Source organism: Cryptomeria japonica, chromosome 3 (assembly GCF_030272615.1).
Source record: "Cryptomeria japonica chromosome 3, Sugi_1.0, whole genome shotgun sequence".
Classification (NCBI taxonomy): Eukaryota; Viridiplantae; Streptophyta; class Pinopsida; order Cupressales; family Cupressaceae; genus Cryptomeria; species Cryptomeria japonica.
In genome coordinates this window covers 866,637,749-866,660,584 of record NC_081407.1, presented here as the reverse complement: position 1 = coordinate 866,660,584, position 22,836 = coordinate 866,637,749, and the positions used below count along the sequence as shown (strand labels likewise).

The 22,836-nt window shown below is 34.8% G+C and overlaps 1 protein-coding gene across 2 annotated transcripts; it reads right to left on the bottom strand.

The window, feature by feature from the left end:
• Positions 1 to 565: 565 nt before the first annotated feature.
• LOC131061561 (uncharacterized) lies at positions 566 to 16,774 on the bottom strand. Of its 2 annotated transcripts, none has more exons than XM_059216975.1 (3): positions 16,656 to 16,774; positions 1,114 to 1,202; positions 566 to 1,016 (listed from the first exon to the last, which is right to left on the bottom strand). In XM_059216975.1, exons 1-3 carry the CDS (start codon positions 16,689 to 16,691, stop codon positions 869 to 871), a joined length of 273 nt encoding a protein of 90 aa, XP_059072958.1. In that variant the 5' UTR covers positions 16,692 to 16,774; the 3' UTR covers positions 566 to 868. The 2 variants fall into 2 exon arrangements, with proteins under 2 accessions (XP_059072958.1, XP_057851275.1); XM_057995292.2 differs by lacking the exon at positions 16,656 to 16,774 and adding an exon at positions 3,874 to 4,027.
• Positions 16,775 to 22,836: the final 6,062 nt, after the last annotated feature.

Sequence of the window (22,836 nt, the reverse complement as noted above, 5' to 3'; positions counted from 1 at the left end):
GGGACATAAACAGTTGTGTGACTGATTTTTTTCATTGTAGTAGTCTTAAAAAGATATTGCTTTAACTATTTACTGTTCTTGTATGACTGATTTACTGTTCTTGTTTTCAAAATTTTATGTCATGATATTTTCTGAAAATTATTAAATTATATTAAAAAATAGCATTTTTTAATACCCCATCTTCTATTTTTGAAAATTAGCCATACCAATATCAATACCAGTCTCCGACATCTCCAAATAACCCCATCTCCTGGTGAATATATAATTATTATTATCCTTATCGTTTTCGTTTGCGTGTAGGATATGAAAACTATTCTGAAAACCTTTAGCAGTAAGCTCGTCATACACAAAATATATTATCACATACTACTTAATGCTTAATTATTTTGCCTCGGCGACTATTCTTGAGAAGCCTGTGGCTGTTAAGCCTATCAAGCTAAAATGCTATCATCTTACAAATCCCAGGAGGTAACAATTGTATAGCATTTTCAACAGCAAACAATAACAGTTAATTATTACTTACATAGATTACCCATTTATAGATTCAATGATATTCACCATCTACTTCAGAGAAATAAATTCAATCATTATTCCAATGGGAAACAAAAGTCCAATGATCCATTACCATGTCCATATAATCATTCCGCGAGGAATAATTATGGAATATAAGCATTAGATAAGTTTTGCAATGATCCAACTCGATTATTCTTGTGGCTCTTTCTATTACTGCCACAAAAATTGAACTACATAAAATCCACCAGTAATAAAAAAAAAACAAATGCGTGCCACAATTTTATTGGCCATAAATGTAAATTCCAGTTATGTTGAAGTATTTGGTATTAAGCAATGTTACCAAATAAAGAATTACTCATTTTGACTCTGTAAAGAACTTGTTTATAGATGGCATGATCTCAGGGGACTTATTGCGAACAAATTTTCTGAGTGAATGTTGGGAGTATTTCTCTCCCTCTTCGAAGTTTTCAAGAATTCCCGCAGTTCGGTTGTCTTTAGTTACCCTGCAAGCAGAAAAAAAAGGATTGCATATACATCAGTAACAAATAATACAATTAGATTAAAACAAATGGACTGGAACACAAAAGACACTCTGTATACCTCACTTCTGGATTGGTGAACAAATTACGACCCAATTGAAAGCAGCACATACTAACAGCTACCCCAGTAGCCGCAAATATAGGATAAGCCTGTAAGTGACAAAGTGGAAACTACAATCATAAGTAAAGTACAATTGACAAGAAGTTTTTCGTATATTTAAACAAAAGGGCAAACAATAATACCAAACAAGGAAAGAAGGTGTTGAATAGTAATGGTCAGGAGCTTTAACATAAAAAATGCAAGGTCATGGTGACTAAGAAACATGTTAAAGAATGCAATCCATAAAGTTCCGGTAGAGTTCATCATCTCAACAGTAGTTACTGCTTCCATACTTAGCAATTTAGCATGTCTTACTAGGGTTATATTATGTTCGTTTCCCAGCAACTTGCTGGTACAAACAACTATGCTTCGCTTGTTTTAAAGGACGAGCCAACTATATCAGAAAGCCATAAGATCTCTTGAATGTGAGAACATGCATAATGCAGAGAGCAATGCCGAGAAATGCCATTGAATTTAAAAGTTATAATTTGAAATGTCCTTGCTCGGATCCATCTCAACTTCTCAAGGCACAGATGAATATTCCACCTTCTCAACATCATATAAATAACTCTTCTAAATGCTTAAATGAAGCATAGTTGCACACAACTTAAACCCATGGCACACAAAATTCAAATTCTCTGTAAGTTATCAAACATAACACCCACATATACAAATCTAGAAATTTCTAAAGCTGCATTAATACAACAAAGCAGAGTTTAGACACCCCAAGAATCCAAAAAAATAATCTAACATAAGTATTAAACCCATTGGAAAATGAATTGAAATCAATTGTATTGTTGTCCATGGAACCACAAAAATCAAGTTATATTCCGTTAGAGCACAAAATTTACACATAGCCAATTCCATAAGGTCAAAGAATCGGTTCAAGATGAAGCAGAGTTTAGACATCCCAAGAATCCAAAAAAATAATCTAACAAAAGTGTTAAACCCATTGGAAAATAAATTGAAACCAATTTTATTGTTGTCCATGAAACCATGCCATTCTATGGAACCCCACAAAAATCAAGTTATATTCCATTAAAGCACAAAATTTACACATAGCCAATTCCATAAGGTCAAAGAATCAATTCAAGATGTCCTTATTTTCTTGAAGAGGTTTTTTCTACATCTATTTTTTATGGAAGATTTTTCATCCGCAAAGTTGTTTTTGTTGTCTGATATCTATTTTTTTATGGAAGATTTTTCATCCGCAAAGTTGTTTTTGTTGTCTGATATCTATTTTTTTATGGAAGATTTTTCATCTGCAAAGTTGTTTTTGCTATCTGATATGGAAGAATAAGCCTTAGGCTGAAACCTCTTCAGCTAAGAGTCAAGGACTGAGGGGTTTTCATTCCACCAAATTCATTCGGAACACAATCCCGAACTCGTCCATTATGATTATGATGTTAGGACCTTGCACTAAACCAGACTTGATTTCTGATGCACTCATCTTCACCAAAAGACCAAAAACCTATTGACTTCTGATCCTAATTTTGCACATACATATACATGTACATATATACCCACCTCCTTTTTTGAAAAAAAAAAGCAGAGATAAAAGTTAGGGCATAATACAGTGTTAAGGCAGAGCGGTAAAGGCAGGATCTAAGTCTAAGGGTAAGGTGGAGCCACGAACAAGAAGAAAAACAGGGTTCAATTAATCGATCTTTGAGCACATGAAAAGCGCATGTAGTTTTTTTGGTCAATTTAGACTTCAATTAAAAGGGATCGGGTATTCTAACCAGAAACACGTTAAAATGATACATGTATGTGCATTTAAAAATGCTGCAAATTTCAGAGAAATATCCGTGTAGAATAAAAGACCCATTATACTAAAATTCTCTCATCCCTTCAAAAAGGACAAGGATAAGACCTGAGACACAATCCACTAGAGATAGATCGCTATCATGTTAAACGGTTAGATACAATCCCTGCTGTTAATGGAGGCTAGACCCCAACAGCAACCTATACAACTCCTTGGTCTATTTTGGCTATAAAAAAGGCATCAAATGTTCTAATGAAAATATGAATCCCCCTTAGCAAAAACCAAAAGATGGGTAAACAACCATATATAATTATCAGGCAGATTGCCCTTCCTTCATAACAAAGGATGGAGAATGGAGATCAAATTTTGGCAAATACCACAGACAATAAATCTCAACTCCAGAAAAAACCAAAAGATGGGTAAAGAACCATATATAATTATCAGGCAGATTACCCTTCCTTCTTAACAAAGGATGGAGAACGGAGATCAAATATTGGCAAATACCACAGACAATAAATCTCCCTCGAGAAAAATTCAAAAGATGGGTAAACAACCATATATAATTATCAGGCAGATTGCCCTTCCCTCATAACAAAGGATGGAGAACGGAGATCAAATATTAGCAAATACCACAGACAATAAATCTCCCTCGAGAAAAAACCAAAAGATGGGTAAACAACCATATATAATTATCAGGCAGATTGCCCTTCCCTCATAACAAAGGATGGAGAATGGAGACCAAATATTGGCAAATACCACACACAATAAATCTCCCTAGAGAAAAAACCAAAAGATGGGTAAACAAGCATATATAATTATCAGGCAGATTGCCCTTCCTTCATAACAAAGGATAGAGAATGTAGATCAAATACTGGCAAATACCACAGACAAACAACCAGATTTGCTAGATCTAGATTCACTTTCTTCTGTTACGATGAAACCATAACATAACATACCTCGGGCCTGAGCCATCGACTCGCAAAGGAAGCCATGACCGCTGGTAAAAGACAACAGTTAAATGAGCCCTAAGACAAGCAAATGCCCTTCCTGACAGCGCACCTTCAACAAGCGAAAGAATGCTCTACATTTCCGCCTCCCCTCCGTTTATAATGGCTTAACATTATTTAGTCAAACCGCGTTGACCCGGACACACGCCATAACGCCTGACCGTTACGGTTTGCTTGTTTGGCCCGCACAGAAGATACGCGGGGAATATTCCTCTTTTATCCTCTATCTTATTGGAAGCTACGGAAAGTGGAAAATAGTGGGCCCCATAGTTTAGTTATGCCTTATTGACCAATTCTACGATTTTGAAATTAAAAAAAAAAAAACAATTTTGAACGAGTATTGAGGCGCCGCCCACGTGTCGGTGTATACACGTTTTTTCTAACCAGTGGTGTGAGTCTGTGAGATAACTTACCAATCAATGATTTTTAAATGTAATTTTTATTATTGTGGAAAATATTAAGTTGATTTTAATTGATATGTGGGGTCAAAAAAATTTGACTTTTTCAAAATATAAAAATTATATTTAATAATAATTAATTAGTTTAAATAATTGTTATTTATGATTTTCATTATCTTTATAAATATAATAATTGGGAAATATTCTATCTTATTGGAAGATACGGAAAGTGCAAAAGGTGGGCCACAGCGTTTTGTTATGACTTATTGGCTAGCTTCATAATTTTGAATGGGAACTGAGACGCCGCCCACGTGTCAGTGAACACACTTTGTTTTTAACCAATGGTGTGAGATAACCTACCAATCAGTCATCTTTGAAAGTATTTTTAATTATTTTGGAAAATATTAAGATGATTTTTATTGCTTTGTGAGGTCAAATATTGGGAAAACATTTTAAGTATAAAGAATTATATTTTATAATTAATTAGTATAAATAATTGTTCTTTATAATTAGGGGTCCTCTATTAGGCAAAAATGGGGGGTCCGGAGTTTGATCTCCTCATGTTGGGCAATGTTGGGCACGATTGCTTTTTTCATCAAAGATATCATTCATCTACTTCGTCTTTAATGGAAGCTAAGTCGAAAATTATAGATTTCGATATGTCTTTCATTTTTCTACTGTGTGTATAACATGAAGATTAATCAGCCATTTTGGATCTAGATTAGCCACTCCCTCATGAAAACAGTGGGGCAAGTAAAATAGACTTTGCAAGAATTTTATAATTAATTAGTTTAAATAATTGTTATTTATGATTTTCATTATCTTTAGAAATATAATAATTGGAAAATATTCTATCTTATTCGAAGATACGGAAAGTGGAAAAGAGTGGGCCCCATCGTTTTTGTGATGACTTATTTTGATCGGAGGCGCCACCCACTTGTCCGTGAATACACGTTGTTTATAACCAATGGTGTGAGATAACCTACCAATCAATAATTTTTAATGTTATTTTTTTTACTATTTTGGAAATATTTCCCCTAGTCAACTATTAACTATTATAATAAATTAAAAAAAAAAAAAAAAAATTGTGTCCAATAAGAAAATTTTCTTAGATTGATTTGCGTGTGTTATATTCACTTTATGCAAAAGTTAAATAAAATCTCTATTATTTGGAATTTAACTAATGATATAATATAAGAAATAGATATAGATTTAAATTATTCTTGTTGTAAAAAACAATTGAAATTAAGACATAGATTTGTTTGATATTTATAAACAAAATATTGTTATTGATTTAGTTATTTTTTAAATAAATCAATTTATATTAGTTTGGTCAATAGATAATCTATCAAACATAATGTAAATTTTTTCTACCAGAAAATTATTAATCTTTATTATACTATAGTTGCAAATTTTTTAATTAAGAATATTAAGAAAATTAATTATCTTCAATTTCATTGGTCCTTAAAATTTAGGCGATATGGGAGAACTTTCTATTTTGAATCTTTTTTATAGATTGTGGAATCATTTTATGCTTTCTTCCCTTAAAATGTTGAGTCAAATGACTAAATTGAATAATTTCCAATTTTAATCAAGAAATTTGATTTTTCAAAAGAATACTAAAATAATGAATTTTAATTGTTTGGAAAATATTAATAAAATTTTTCCACTTATTTTTAATATTTAAATATTTATATGTTTTTTAATATTTCCTAATAAATTATTTTTTAATGGCTTTTTAAATATTTTTTTTTATTATTATTTGACTGGATTTGTTTGGGCAGAAATCTTGATTTCGTCTCCCGATAGGCTATTTTAGGAAGAATGGAGGATAGCAGGGTTGTATCCGAATTAGTATTTTGCAAATACTGGTTTGGTTTTGTCGAAGTTTCTTCTTATTTGAATCATGGTGCATCATTTTGGGTTAAGCTGCATGTGTCGAGAGGAGACTTTGGAAGTGCAATGCGATCGACTATTTGACATTGATGTCGATGGACAGACAGCAATCATGGCAATTATCACGGAGGCGCTCAGTGGAGATAGACATTGGTGTGACGGTTTCATCTATCCTTTGCCTGTTAGTGGATACTCTTCCTTCCAAGGAGGCGTGTATAGAGAAAATGGATGGGTTTGTCAGGGAAGTTGATGCCAATGTTGTTGGCAATGCAGTCATGGAACTGGAGGAGGAGTGGGTGAGCATTTTGGGGCCATTTTTTAATCCTGTGTGCTTCCTTTCCGATGTGGAAGTTTCAGACATAGACGATGAGGCACAAGTTGTTGCGAGGGATTTGAGGATGAAGCAGGAAAATTTCATGGGCAACGCTTGGGATGTATTCTGAGTAGGGGCCTCCTCAGGAGAATTGGGACCATTCTGAAGGATGATGCAAGAGGAGATGGGATGGTTGTCTGATAACAATATTGAAAAGGTGGCTACTTTGGGTGATCAAATTGCTACAATTCTGAGGCTTGTGAAGAGGCATAGGTTGTGCTGGATGGTTTTTTTGTTTTTGTATTTACAATTTGGGACATATCTCGTTGTGGGTCAGAGCATATGTAACTCAGCTTTTGTCAATATAGGGCGCTATCCTCTTTATAGATAGCACTTACCTAAAAAAAAAAAAAGATATGGTTTTTATTACATAAAATAAGTTTATTAGATATATTTTGAACAATTTAATTTTTAGACTGTTGTGTAGAAAATGATTTTTTGGATTATTTTATGTGTAGGAAATGATTTAACCAATAAAAATATATATAGATTGATTATACGTTAAAAAATATTATTGATTATTTATTTTGAGAGCTATCTTACCTATTTATTTTTATTTATTATTATTAACTAGTGTGACTCGAGACAAAAAGATTTTGTTATAAATGTATTTTAAAATAGTTTAAGTTGCATATCTTAATATATTTCAAATATTAAAAACTTACAAATGTTGGAATTAATTTGAGTTTTATTAGTATGAATAATTCAAAAGTACCTTTATTTAAATATTAAGTAAATTAGTTATATCACAATGGTAAGAAAATATGACCTAGGTCAAACAATAGCGAATGGTCAATAAATTTAAATAAATAGTTGTAAAATTTCAATATAGAGGGACGAATATTGTAAAGAAATTGAAACGGCCATGCAAGTAAATTTGGTATTGTTGGTGTAAATAATTATTCATCATGGATATTATTACACTTTACTTAAGTTTACTTAGAAGATGCATTTCATAGTAGTTTGGGTATGAGACACTTGGGTGTTTGTGCCACATTGGGATAGTGTGTGTAGGAGAATTTCCACCTTTTATGGTGTTGATCTTGTTGTTACACTCCACATTCGGTGGCTAATCCACCTCATGTGGACTATTATATTGTTTCTCCTACCTACCCACACATATTTCCTACCCACCCTTGTTTCTTATTGAGCCACATGTCATGTTTGTGTGCTCACATATCCATATAGCCTTGCCTATATAAGCAGGCTTATATTCATTGTATGTAATGCTTAATGATCTAGTTGATCATATTTTTCATCTTGATAGAACACAGTTTATTTCTATCATCTATTTTGTTCTCTCTAATTTGTGCTTTCCATTGCCTCTTGATCTTGGCAAAATCTCACATGGTATCAGAGCCATTAGAGTGACACTGGTTTGCCAATTGAGAGAAATTTGATGCTATTTGGGGTTTGCATTTTGGAATTTTCTATTGCAGGTTATTATTGAAGCTTGATGGGTCAAATCTAAGGTTACCATTGGATTGAGGAGGTCCAAGAAAGTTAGTTTTGCCTTTTGTTTCATCCAAATCGGACTTCGGAGGCCAAATCTAGAGGCATTTGAAATTTGACGCTGCCACGGAAATTGTCCAGAAATTATAATTTTGCAGACAATTTTCAAATAGCGATATCTCACTCATTCGGACTCGTTTTTACGAGCAATTTTTTTTGTTTTGGGGTAGAATGTCGTGATCTGTACAGTGGTGTAGAATTTTTCTGATTTTCGGATACAGGTTTTTCGGAAATCATGAAATCCCAATTTTTACAACTTTGGAGGCTTCGTTTGGGCTCATATGGACTCCTTTTCAGGTGCCATTTTTTTTGAAAGTGCATATTTTTTCATCTACTTTCATAATCTGTTTATAGTGATTTTAAGTAGAAATAGTACTTTCATTATTTGGCCATTTTTGGCATATTTGGTACTTGCATTTTGCTTGGATCTTAGTTTAGATCACTAGCAGTATTTGTTGAAGTCTTTTAGATCTCATTTTGAGAAGTTGTAAATTGAAATCAGAAGTCCACTTTGCCTTGTTTTGCAAGTGGCCTATTGTACACGCACTACATATAAAGTGCCAAAATCATCATTTTGGGGGGTACTTTGATTGAGTTAATTTGGGGGGGTGTCTCTTGTGCTTTTGTGCTCTTGTGTTCCTTCCTTTTTGCTGCTATGGTTCTTCTAAGTTTCCTCTCTTAACTCCTCATAATTATGCTACTTGGAAAATTGATGCATGGAGTAAACTTATGGAAAAAGGACTAACTCATTACATTGATGGAACTATTGTTGCTCCTGTTGATCCTAAGGTTGATCCAGTTGGTCACTTGGATTGGCTCACTAAAAATATCATGGCAATTGGTACCTTAAGAAAGTATGTATCAAGGGATCTCATTTTTCATATTGAGAAGTGTACTCTAATCAAGGATGCTTGGAAAAAGTTTCAAGACTTGTATGGTCAAGTTGATGAGATTAGGGGATATCAGATTGATAGTGATCTCACCATGTTAGATCCCAAGAACTTTGATACTATACAAGATTATGTCACTAAGGCAAATGAGTTGAGGGCACAACTCAAAGATTGTGGCATTGATAAGAAGGATACTCAATTGATATTCAACTTGATAGGCAAGCTTCCACAAGAATATGCGGCATTTGTTTCTAGTTTCCAAACCCATAGGATGACAATGGGTTCAAGCTACACAATGCCTACATTTCATGTTTTCAATGAAATGTTGATGATGGAACAAACTAAGTTGATAAGCATGGGCATTCTTAAGGCTTCTAAGTCTCAAGCATTAGTGGCAAATCAAGGGAACAAAGGAAATCAAGGAAAGGACAACTCAAACAAGAAGAAATGGCAATCAAAGCCTAAGGACAAAGCACCATCTTCTCCACAACAAAGAGATTCATCCTCTTCCAAGAGGGATAATTCACCAAAGAGGGAGAGACCTACTTGTGCCTATTGTAAAAAGTTTGGTCATGAGGAGCGTCCTTGCCATTCTAAGAAGATTGATGAGCTCACACATATCATCAAAAAGCATAACATTGATTTGCCTAATGTCTACAAGAAGGATGATTCATCAACTTCCACTTCCTCACATTCAAAAGGAAAAGGGAAAGCATTCATGGCTTCTACGAGTGGGAAGACTCACTCTTTTGGGACAATAAAAGGAAAAGCTCTATGTGCTACTATCAGTCATGATTTAGAGAGATGGCTTCTAGATTTAGGGGCTTCTCATCATATGGCATCTTCGCAGTCCATATTCTCTACATTTGAGCCTTGCACCATGCCACAGATATTGATGGGCAATCATACATACATGGATGTGATTGGGAAAGGATCTATTGACATTGGGGATAACTCCTTCAATAGTGTGTTGTGTGTACCCCACTTGACAAACAATCTCCTTTCCATCTATCAAATCACACATGGCGCAACTAAGAGAGTTGTGGAGTTCACACCTGAGTTAGTTTTCATTAGAGATTTGGAGGCTAGAGCTATCATTGTGACTGGGGTGGTTGATCATGCATCTCGGTTATACTCCTTTTCAGATTTTGTTGATGATGATGATTTCACATTTGATGATTCTACACATGATGATCACACTTCTTGTGATGGTTCAGTTTTTTAGGAGAACTTTGGACACTTGAACATGGGGATTCTCACATGTGACCTCGTTCTTGAGCCTTGTATTTCATCTCCTCATATTGATATCACATCACCTATTGCACCTGATGATGCGGATAGTGCAACAATTTTGCCTTCATGTGATTCAGTGCAACAAGATATTCATTGTCTTCCAGCTTCAGATTCATGGGATGATTACTTGACAGACATTGCAGGTTTGTTTGTGGAATCCTACATTGCAGATTTGGGAGACATCATTGATGACATTCATCTTCTCTTTGATGAAGGTGATCCTTCTTCGATTGTTGCGAGGGAACACTCTGACCCTCTTGTTCATTCTCTACATGATCATTCTTTCGAGGTTGACATGATTGTGGATACTTATGTACAACAGTTGGAGGAGGTCTCTTTATCTTTTGAGGAGACATGTGAATCTTTGGGACATGTTCTACATCCATCTCCACTAGATCTTGGAGTGCCTTTTTCAGCAGTGTGGCACAGTTTACTACCTTTGGAGGGGGTATCTTTCAGCATTGACATGGAGACACTTGAGCAGTTTTCAGAGATTCCTTTCATCATGAGTTTTCTTCATACATCTTCCCTTCATGATTGGGGAGACTTCATGGATACACCTTTGGTTTTGTTTCTTCCTAAGGGGACGAATGTTGTTCGACGATCGTGGAGCAGTTTCTTCATACATCGAACTTCTATCATTGGTGGAGATTCCACATTGAGGGGGGCTTCCTAGTCTCTCTTCTTCTTCTTCTTCTCTCAAATGGGGGGAACTTTTTCCTCACATGGGGTTTTGTTCCTCACATTCTTCTATGAGAGTTCTCTTGTATAGCTTTCATCTCTCTTTTTGGGGAGGGTTTTTTCCCATTGGGTTTTTCTCTCTTTCCCCACTTTGTGAGAGATTTTATTGCATTGGTTTTCATGCATTTGCATTTGTACATGGGTACCTAACATGGCCTAGTAGCCGAGACCCATCTTGCATTGCTTAGTTGCATTGTAGACTTAAGTGCATTCCCCTAAGTTGCACTTGAGGGGGGTTGTTGGTGTAAATAATTATTCATCATAGATATTATTATACTTTACTTAAGTTTACTTAGGAGATGCATTTCATAGTGGTTTGGGTATGAGACACTTGGGTGTTTGTGCCACATTGGGATAGTGTGTGTAGGAGAATTTCCACCTTTTATGGTATTGATCTTGTTGTTACACTCCACATTCAGTGGGTGATCCACCTCATGTGGACTATTATATTGTTTCTCCTACCTACCCACACCTATTTCCTACCTACCCTTGTTTCTTATTGAGCCACATGTCATGTTTGTGTGCTCACATATCCATATAGCCTTGCCTATATAAGCATGCTTATATTTATTATATGTAATGCTTAATGATCCAGTTGATCATATTTTTCATCTTGATAGAATATAGTTTATTTCTATCATCTATTTTGTTCTCTCTTATTTGTGCTTTCAATTGCCTCTTGATCTTGGCAAAATCTCACAGGTATAAAGGTGCAAAAGTAAATTGTCTTGTAAAAATGAAAAATAAATAAAATCTACCCATTAAGCGCAACTAAACCTCCAAATTTTTGGCAAAAATCAACTCCACTACCTTCTTTCTTTTCTTTCAGACCTACCACTGACCTTAATAATCTTATATTGGATACATGTAGTTTGTTCTACAACAATATTCAACAAAAACTTTTCAAACCCTCTTTAATATCACCATAACCATAACATAACAATTTTCTAACTTTTTGTTAGCTCTTGCATTTTAAAAAACAAGACATGGAGACTAGCAATGCATGCAAACTTTGTGACATTTATGTTGTACTTTGCCCACATCTTTACCAATATATAGCATGTTGGTGAAGGCCCTCGCTAGGCTGGAAGCTCGCAGGCTTCATGCCCTTGTTGGGTTGTCATGCTCACAGGTCTGGACCTCCATCCAAACGCGCGCGCGCACACACACACACACACACACACACACACACACACACACACACACATAGCGTGTTGTTTATTCATATCTCTATAATTATTTGGTATCCTATACTATTATAACAACATAGTCTCTAACATTTGGCAAGAACTTCGTTGCACTGCAACCTTGTTTATTATTGCACATAATCAACATAATTGATTTGTTTGATATTTATAAACAAAATATTGTTATTGATTTAGTTATTTTTTAGAATAAATTAAATTCTATTAGTCTGGTCAATATAGATATTCTATCAATATAAATGTTTCATAATGTGTCATTTCCTAATAAAGTGTTAAGCTTATGTCAGGATTGGCGGGATAAAAATTCTCCCATGTAGTTGGCCATCACTTTATGCCTTTCGTGGGTGGTTAATATGGTTTTTTTGTTTCTCAGTCTCTTTTTGTTTAAGCTAGTTTTCTAGTTGTTTTGTTGGCTTTCGGGTTGCTTTACTGGGTTTTTGTTCTTTGTTAGTGGGGCATTTTTTTGCTGGTTGTGCATCCCTCGTACGCTATGGGTGTCACTATGTGGATATGTAATGGTACAGGCCTATCTCATTTTTATTAATTAAAACATTTATAAATATTTGCAACCAATTGGTGTGCAAAGTGACTATAAACCAATGACATGTTTGTGTCTATAAATTCTAATATAATGAACAAGGAAATATAGAGATTCAAATAGCAACTATGTGATCTTTATTTATTTCTTGTGTGTTCTCCTTTCTTGTATTAAAGATCTCTCTCTCATGTTATATATCTCTCTATCTCTACCATACTCTCCCTTTCTCTTCCTATATGTATTCATCTCTCTCTTTCTATTCCAATATATCTTTATCTCTCATCTTTCTCTCTCCCTCACTACCTCTCTATTTGTCTATCTCTACTTCTCTCTATTTTTTTTGTCTCCCTATCTATCCCTCTATCTCCCTCTCCTCTCTATATATCCTTATATCTCTACCTCTCTATCACTCTATCTCCCCATCTATATCTCTCTCTATCTCTCCCTCTCCCTCTCTCTCTATATCTTCCTCACTATCTTCATATTTATTTTTATATAAATATATCTCCCTCTACCTTTATCTATTTTCCCTTTCTTCCTCCATCCCTCTACCTTTATCTCTACATATATCTTCCTCTCTCCCCCCCTCTATCTCTACATGTTTCTCCCTCTCTTTATTCATTCATCTCTCTCCCTTTCTCTGCCCCTCTCCTACTTTCCCACTCTATCTATATCACTCTCCCTCTCTATCTTATTCATTCCTACTCTATATCTCTGTATCTCCCTCTAAAACCCCTATCTATTTATATCAATATCTAAATCTCTACATTTATCTTCTCATCTTTGTATCTATCTATCTCTTTCCTTGTCCATCTCTCTCTACATCACCCTCTATCTATATCTCTCCCTCTCTCCTTATCCCTCTCCCTCTATATTTCTCACTATCTATCACTATCTCTCTCTCTCTCTCTCTCTCTCTCTCTCTCTCTCTCTCTCTCTCTCTCTCTCTCTCTCTCATTATCTCTCCATTTCTCTCTACCCCTATATCTCTCCCTCTCCACCTCTCTCCATATATCACCCAGGTATCTATATCTTTATCTTCCTATTTCTCCCTCTCTCATTCCCTATCCATCTTCCTATGTGTTTGCATCCCTTTGTCACTCTATCTCACCATATTTATCTCTCTTTATCTCTCCTTCTCCCTCTTCCCCTTCCTATATATCTCTTCCCCTTTATGTCTCCCTCTCTATCTCCCTATCTCTCTTAATATTGATCTCTCCATCTACCTCTATATCCCTATCTTTTTATCTCCATTGTCCTTTCTTGCCCTACCTTCATCTCTACCTCTATCTTCCTCTCTCTCTTATATCTCTAGGCATGTCTCCCTATCTCTCTCTCTCTCTCCCTCTCCCTCTTCTTGGACCTCTATATCTACTACCCCTCTCCACCCCTATATGCATATCCCTCTCTTTACCTCTCTCTCTCTCTCTCACTTCCTATGTCTATATGTATCTTTCTATCTATCTCTTCATCTCCCTCTCTATGTTTATCTCTTCTATCTATATCAAAATCAAAGACAACAAAATTAAGGGAATCAATACAAAAATAATCGAAGGCAATAGAATAAATCAAGGAAAATTAAAAAAAATATCTTTTAAAAGGAGTAAAATTAGTGGATAAATCACAAAGATAATTTTAAAAGAGAAAAGTCCATTACATGTTATGAAGTTATGGAGAAGAAGAGCATAAAAGTGATCAATTTCCTAGAAAATCACATGTGAGAGGGCAAAGAAACTTCTGACAAAAAAATATAATCAAATTTTGAATAAGAAAATAATAAATTTAAATTGTAGCTTTAAGAGATGAGAATAATGACATCTGTTCATTTTTAGCATATGTATATACGATAATTTGCACTACTATAGATTTTGAGCTAAAAGTGAGTTGTGTCATCAAAGATTTGGTCATTTCAATCATCAAAGTTTGGCTATGCTTTCAAAGTTGAATATAATACATGGACTTCCTTGGATAAAGGCAAGCACAAATGTGTCTATACATAAATAAATGGACATTAATTTCCCAACATTCACCAACATAACTAGGCATTGATGTCCCAACATCTTCAATTGCATCTTTCTGCTTTTATTAGTAGACTCTCAACAACGCAACAAAGAAAACAAAGGAACACAAAAAAAATTGAGAAAATGAGAGGGAAACAAAACATAACCAAGGAAAAGCAAAGTGGGGCCCCCAACTCAGGAAGCAAAAAGTTGGGGTGTGTTATGCAAGGCATAACATAACACATGCGCCAAAATGCCAAAGAAGACCAAGCAAATTGTGTTGATGATTTCAATGGTTCTTGGAACCATTGGAATCATCAACTTCAATCCCATTGTGGTCATTTCCTTCAACTAAGAGAAAAATGTAAGTGGCCAAGGCAAATTAAATGGTTTGGACTAGAGTAATGAGTTCCAGTGAAGAAAAATGAGTAATTGTGGCAAACAAAACTTGTGTAGGAGTTGATGTGAGACAAATAAGAAGCATTGACAATTTCGGTAGTCCTTGGAAGTATTAAAACCGTCGACATAATTTTACTTATTGGTGTGACTAAGGTGTTTTACCTAACTAGTTCACCTAGTACGTCCTATTCACATTATAAGCTTACTTAAGGTCTTATGAATATTTTAGGAGCCTTAGTTGTCAGAAGATCTTATCTTATCTTTTGCAATTTTCTTCTTATGTCCTACATCAGTTAATATTTCTTGTCTCATTTCATAGGATTAAGACATTTGTCATGATATTGCATAATAATATGTCTCACCTTGGCTATTTAACCTAGGGGTTACCTTTGTAATATCAATTCATTGCCTTTCATTGAATTGATCATATTTTGATTTTTTGCATATTGATAACAAATTGATCTAATATTATCTTGCATCCATTTTTGCAAATTTATGCTCTTGCTTTTCTCTCTTGTAGAAGGAAGTTTTGGTTGCAAGTGACCTTTAAAGCTTATGTTCTTGAGTGACTCTAATATTGTATTAGAGCTTCAAATCTACAAATTTCCTTCTTAGATTTGAGATGATGGTTCCCTTTATAATTCCAATTCATTGCATTGCATTACATTCATCAAAGTTTAATCTATTGAGTACTATGATATTGCTATCAAGATTCAACTATGTAGTTTTCAAGTCAAACTCATTGACTCATGTTTCATGAGTAGTGGTTCACAAGAGCTCATCTCTCATGGAAATGAATGGTCCACTTAGCACTTGTTACATCTAGGTGATGCTCACAAAGGTGAAGCATTGGGCCTTCCCGGGAGGTCACCCATCCCAATACTACTCTAACTCAAGTGCGCTTAACCATAGAGTTTCCTCCAGGGTTAAACCAACCCACTTAGCTTGCAACCCCATTAGCAAAACCTTCAGCAAGTGTTGTGCCTTATGATCTAATATCGCTAATAATTTGATCTAATATTTTCTTGTATACCCTATTGAAAATTTATGCTCTTACATTTTTTTCTCTTCGAAATAATTTTTAGTTACACATGATCGTAGGAGCTTGACTCATTGAGTGACTCTAACATTGCCTACCCCTCATGCTCTGACGAAAGTGTTTTACAAGACAAAATAAGTGGGAAAGAGATATGGTGGATGTTGATAGGTCCTGAGATGTGTGCCCTTTTGCCCCCTACCCTCTTGGATGTTATTATTGTGTCGCGTCAAATGCATCCACCTGATTTGAAGCCACGAGATCTTCTAAATAATTTTTTAATGCATTTTGGTGTTGATTGAGAGTGAGATTGTGGCTCCCATGTTGTATTTATGTTTTCCATTCATACTCTTTGATATCAAATATTCCCAAATACCACAGACAAACAACCGGATTTGCTAGATTTACATTCATTTTCTTCTGTTCCAATGAAACCCTAACATAACATACCTCGGGCCTGAGCCATCGACTCGCAAAGGAAGCCATGACCGCTGGGAAGAGACAACAGTTAAACGAGAGCCCTAAGACAAGCCAAACGCCCTTCCTGACAGCGCACCTCCGACAAGCGAAAGAATGCTCTACATTTCCGCCTCCCCTCCGTTTATAACGGCTTCGCATTGTTTAGTCAAACCACGTTGACCCGGTCACAAGCCATCACCCGTAACCGTTACGGTTTGCTTGTTTATCCCGTACGAAAGATACGCGGGGAATATTCCTCTTTTATCCTGCATCTTATTGGAAGCTACGGAAAGTGGGAAAGAGTGGGCCCCACCGTCTAGTTATGCCTTATTGGCCAATTCTACAATTTTGAACGGGAACTCAGGCGCCGCCCACGTGTCGGTGGATACACGTTGTTTCTAACCAATGGTGTGAGATAACTTACCAATCAAAAATCAATAATTTTTAAATGTAATCTTTATTATTGTGGAAAATATTAAGATGGTTTTTATTGATATGTGTGGTCAAAATTTTTTGGGTTTTTTAAATATAAGAAATATTCTCCAATTAGTTGGTGTAAATAATTGTTGATTTTTATTATCTTTATAAAATTAATAATTGGAGAATTTTCCTCTTCTACTTGTATCTTATTGGAAGATACGGAAAGCGAGATAATAGTGGGCCCCATCGTTTGTTATGCCTTTATTGGCTAACTTTAGTGATTTTGAACGGGAACTGAGGCGCCGCCCACGTGTCCGTGAATTCACGCTGTTTCTAACCAATGGTGTGAGATAACCTACCAATCAATAATCTTTAAATGTGATTTTTATTAGTTTGGAAAAAATATTAAGATGATTTTAATTGACATATGAGGTCAAATTTTTGGGAGAATATGGTTTTTTAACGTATAAAGGATTATATTTAATAACTAATTAGTATAAATAATTATTATTTATTAATTATGTCAAAAGGAATAGAGGCAGAATGGAGTTTTCAAATGTTTGTACATAAAATTCATTTTTTCTCAAGAAAAAAGATAAGAATAAATATAAAATTAAAATATAATGATATAATAATAATTTACTGTTGGGTAGCGGAGTTGGCTTGGGCCGTGGGTTTGCTCCCCATTGGTCTTGAGTTCGACTTCGAGGCCCAGACTCACCCGATGCACCTGGCTTGCAGGCGGGCCCTCACCAAGTACACCAAATAGTAACAACAACAAACCAAAAGTTTTTTTTTTTAAATGGGTAAAAAACTGGATTTTAAAAAATTGTAGAAAAATAGACACACTACTTTTTTAAAAACTTAAGGGCATTTCCATAGCATAGAGATATATAGAGTAAATTTCATTGTGATTGAGGCGAGGAGTTTTGTAGGGTTAATTAAATAATTTAGAAAGTTTATCAAGTCATATTCCACAATTGCAATGCTTTATATCATAGTAACAAAAATTGTAAACTGGATTTTAAAAAATCTAAAAAAAATTGTAGAAAAATAGACACTATTTTTAAAAAAACTTAAGGGCATTTCCATACCATAGAGATACATAGAGTAAATAAATAGAGTTTAATCTATGATTGTAGAAAATATATTTTGGTTGTTTATATTCATATTGTTGATTATATAGGCAAATATTCATTTAACTTTTTAAAAGGACAGTCACCAAATACATCATAGTGATCTATACAGTAAATAAAATAGAGTTTAACCCATGATTGTAGAAAATATATTTTTGTTGTTTATATTCATATTGTTGATTATATAGACAAATATTCATTTAACTTTTTAAAAGGGCAGTCACCAAATACACCAAATAATTGTCTAAGTCTGAGATCAAAGATTAGCTAAGTCTATGAAGTAACTGAGATCAAAATTTATCAGACAGATATCCAACTATTGTTAGGAATTTAGTAAAAGAGGAAGCCATTTTGAAATGATCCATGACTTTCATTGTGATTGAGGTAAGGAGTTTTCTAGGAGTAGTTCAATATTTGAGAAATCTTATTAAATCATATTCTACAATTGCAATGCTTTGTATTCCTTGATGGCAATTGATAAGTCTTCTATATGGGGTAGAATTCAACAAAAGGCATTTGTTTAGCTGAAGTAAAAGATTAGCTAGCCAATGGTATTACAATACCTAGCTTGCAACTATTATTTTAGGTAGAGACAAATTTTAATGATTGTGTGTTGAAGGCTCTTTTATTACAACTATTTAAGCTTTTTTGTTATCATACAGATTTATTTTGTGGAGCTTTTTTGTATAAGAAACTTATCCTTTTTTGGGTTTTCTTTTCGCTTTGCTTCTTTTTGGTTTTTCTATAAATTGATTTTTTTACGTATTTGAGAGATTTCCAAACATGAAGCATGGGCATCTTTTTGCAAAAATGTGTGAAGTTTCTTTGTTAAGATTTGTTGTTGGGGTGCAACTTGTTTCAATTGTTTGAATCTTTTGACAAGAAAATACGTCAAGCACATATTCTTGCCTTTTTCAATAATGGCACAAAAGGTGTGGGTCTAAATCAACCCAATCATGAACTTTTTGACCCTCATAAATGTATGTACGTTCATAGGCCTAAAGTCGGCCCAAATTTTCACTGGTATGAAACAAGATGAAGACAACTCAAACACTTTTTATCCCTAAGGTAATGGCCAGTTGTGATATTTTCAGCCCACAACTTGATATTTCTTTGACTTTGGTACTACATACCTTATGTATCTCGTCGTAGCAGGTAAGGATGTGATATACTAAGTCTTGCGTGAGCATAACAGATAGGTGATCCCTATGATGGGGGATTCACCACTTTCATCAAGCTACAAGTAGCCTTTCAAAAAGCCTTGTTTCTACTCAAGGAAATATGTATGGTGAGTATCTTGGGAGCAAAACCATCTATGCTCTTGTACTAAACTTTTCACAAATATCCCCAATCAATAGAATGGGTGGGCTTCTAAAATAAGAGGTGTCTAGTAATGTTTGATGTCTTTGGACATAAGTTCATTCTACAGTGACTCACTTAAGAGCCTTGTAACTCACGGTGGGGCCCATATGTCATTTCGGCAAGTTACATTGTAGGAACAACTACACCCAAGGCTATAGCTTTCGCTCTCACCTGATTTCTATAGCGGCTCGAAGGATTTACTGTGCAAGGTCATCCCAAGAGTGATGTGTCTCTTGGCAGGCCTCTCTTAAAAATAGGAAATTTAGAGCGTTACTAACACTTTTCTCTTGCACCTAGGACCATGAGAGCCAAGGGAGAGGATAGTGTGTGTTAGAACTGGGACCACTCTATAAATTTTCACAAGCATTCCAAACACAAAAGACACTTGTTCTTTTTAACCCTTTTATTGCAATGTGATCTATTTACTATCTGGAGATGTTGCTCCAACAGATATGGTGTTCTTTTTAGCCAAGATAAAAACTGTTTTGACACTTGACAAACTTTTTGGAAAGCAAAAAACCTGGTCAACAAAAATAAAGTCGTGTAGCCTTTGTAGTGAAAAAAACATAGATGTGAGGTTCTTTTTATGCACCAAACTAAAAATGAAGTGGATTTTAGGTGCACCAAAAGAGAATGACGTTTATTTTAATCCCTTTGCCTGAAAACAAGAAAGATTAAGTTTGTTTTAAGCACCAAACTGAAACTGAAATTTATTCTAGTTGCACCAAAAGACCATGAGGTTCATTTTAATCCTTTTGTTTGAAAAAAACCATGAAAGATTAACTTTAAACTCAAAGACTAAAAAGTGTTTCCAATTTAACTCCTCCAAACCTGCAACAAATTGTTAGACCTGCAAAAATCACTCAAAAGTTTAGGCAAGATGGTGGGCTTGACAAGCCTAAAATTTCATTTTTCTTACAATTATCAGCTCTCTGCCTGATACAAAAGTGCTAATCTGCTAGAAGACAGAAGTGCTAACAGAACTTAAAAGCGCTATAACTAACAACATAAGCGCCCTAATAAACTAAAAGCGCTATAACAGAGAACATAAGCGCTAATATACTCAAAATTGCTATAATAAACATCGAAAGCACTAATATAAAACAAAAGTGCTACAACTCAAAGAAACCAGAGGCGTTAATTCGAGACAAAAGCACTAAAATGCTATCCTGTGTGTGAAAATCTTGCAATTTCAAAAAAAGTTTAAAAACAAAAGATCAGAAGGTTGCGTGTTCGATTCACGTCGAGTTCACCAAATGATGCCATGAAAACAAGATTAGTTGACAATAAAGAAATCATGTTAGTAAACTTTCAACCATAAGCATAACATGAAAATGAATCCATTTCAAAAGCATATCAAGAAAGATTAGTAACAAAACAAATAGGAAAATAAAGAACTAGACAACTCTAATACTCCCCCCTATGCTTGATGATGTTGGCTCTTCCTTGTTCCTCTCCTCTCCAAGTCCCAAATGAGTGTAGCTCTCAGTTTTTAGCACTATCCATGGATACCATATGAAGATTCAAGATGGTTGTAAATGAAAAATAAATGCTTATGCAAGTGTAAAAGGTTTGCTATGAGAAAGCTCCTAATTAATGTCTATGTGAATTTCACTATAATAACAATGCTCTAATGCTCTCTAATTGCCTTTTTTGCTTGGGGAATGAGGTCCTTTTATAGGGAAAAATGTTGATTGAAGGCTAAGATTGAGTGGGCTTATGAAGGGTCAAGATTGATGGGTTTGGGATCCATGTGATGGCTTTCAACCCAATCACATGATGACAAGTGTCAACATGAGATGGCTTGAGAGGAGAGAGAATGAACATTTAATGCCTGAGGAGACATGAGGGTTACCCAAGGAGGGTTTGGTTAGGCTTGAGTTAGTGGATAAAGCCTTTATCCAATGGATAATGCTTTTATCCAATGAATAAACTCTTGTGCAAGAGTTAATGGAGATAACCATGGTCAAAACAATGAATGCTTGAAGAGACCCATGAGTTAAATGAGGGTTGAGTTAGTGAGAAAGTATCTAACCATGTGGGGAGGTTGAGTTAACCAATAATGGTTTTGTAAGAGCCATAAAGGCTTTGAAAGACCTTGGGGGTTAACTTGTTGAAACATTAAAGCCTTTAATGCATTTCAAAGACTTTGAGGCACTTTTGAGAAGTGACCTTTGTTTGGGAATGTGCAAATGATTAGAGAGGGGGATTAGGCTAATTAGAAGGGGTTAGAAGAGTCTAGAAGGGGGTTAGAAGAGTCTAGAAGGAAGTTAGTGAGCAAGTGGGTGAGGATAAAAGGGGATTTTAATTAAAATAAAATTCATTTATTTCAACTAAAATTGTGCAACTTGCATTTGTAGGAGAATGCAAGTGGGAGGGTTTTAGAGATTTAAATAAATATTTATTTATTTAAATGTGAGAGAGATTATTTAAACAAATATTATTTATTTATTTAATTAATTGTCAGAACATGGTGAAATGAATTGAATTAAATAAATTGAATGATTTATTTAATTAATAGGAGAAGAGGTTTAAGACGAATTAATTAAATATTAAATTAATTAATTGCCAATCGATGGTTAAATAATCAAATGAATGCTTAGTATTCATTTAATTAAGTAGACAGATTTGGGTGTCTACAATTATATATGTTTTCACACTTGCAACGATTTTTGTGAGCATATCTTGAAGACAAATTCCTCGGTAGATTTAGGGCTTTCTTCATAGGGAGCAACTTCCCCAATGTTGTTTGGGGAGAACATTTCCCTTGATCTTGATCCCCCACCCCCTTTGGTGACTTCTACTTCTTACACACCCATGATTTTGGGTGACACAAAGGTGGATCTAGCATTAGAGTTATGGATTTCCACATTTCTGATAAATGCATTATGGAGGTCTCTTCAAATATTGATTCACGGGCACTAGTTTTCAGAGTTGAGGGGAGAAGGCCTTTAATGGATGATTCCTTAACCTAGTGCAAGAGTAATTGGGGCAACTTGTCTATTCCTACAATGGAGCTATTGGACTATGGTTTCTTTCGTGATACCTTTCTTAATTCAGAGGATTGCAAATTTGTTTTGGACAATGAACCTTGATTTTATGGTAGATCTCGTTTATTTATGACCCCTCAATCTCCTTTTTTGATCCTGCAAATGCTTGCATTTCCTTCATTTTGATTCAGTTGTATCTCTACAATTTACCTCTAGTTATGCAAAACATGGGACTCATTGTATCCTTGATCAATCAAGTTAGTG

Bases quoted from the DNA above. Each gene is read 5' to 3' on its own strand.
- LOC131061561 (XM_059216975.1), bottom strand. From the start codon at position 16,691: ATGGCTTCCTTTGCGAGTCGATGGCTCAGGCCCGAG. The intron at 1,203-16,655 runs GTATGTTATGTT...TGTCACTTACAG, and splicing joins GTCGATGGCTCAGGCCCGAG to GCTTATCCTATATTTGCGGC. The intron at 1,017-1,113 runs GTATACAGAGTG...TTCTGCTTGCAG, and splicing joins TTCACCAATCCAGAAGTGAG to GGTAACTAAAGACAACCGAA.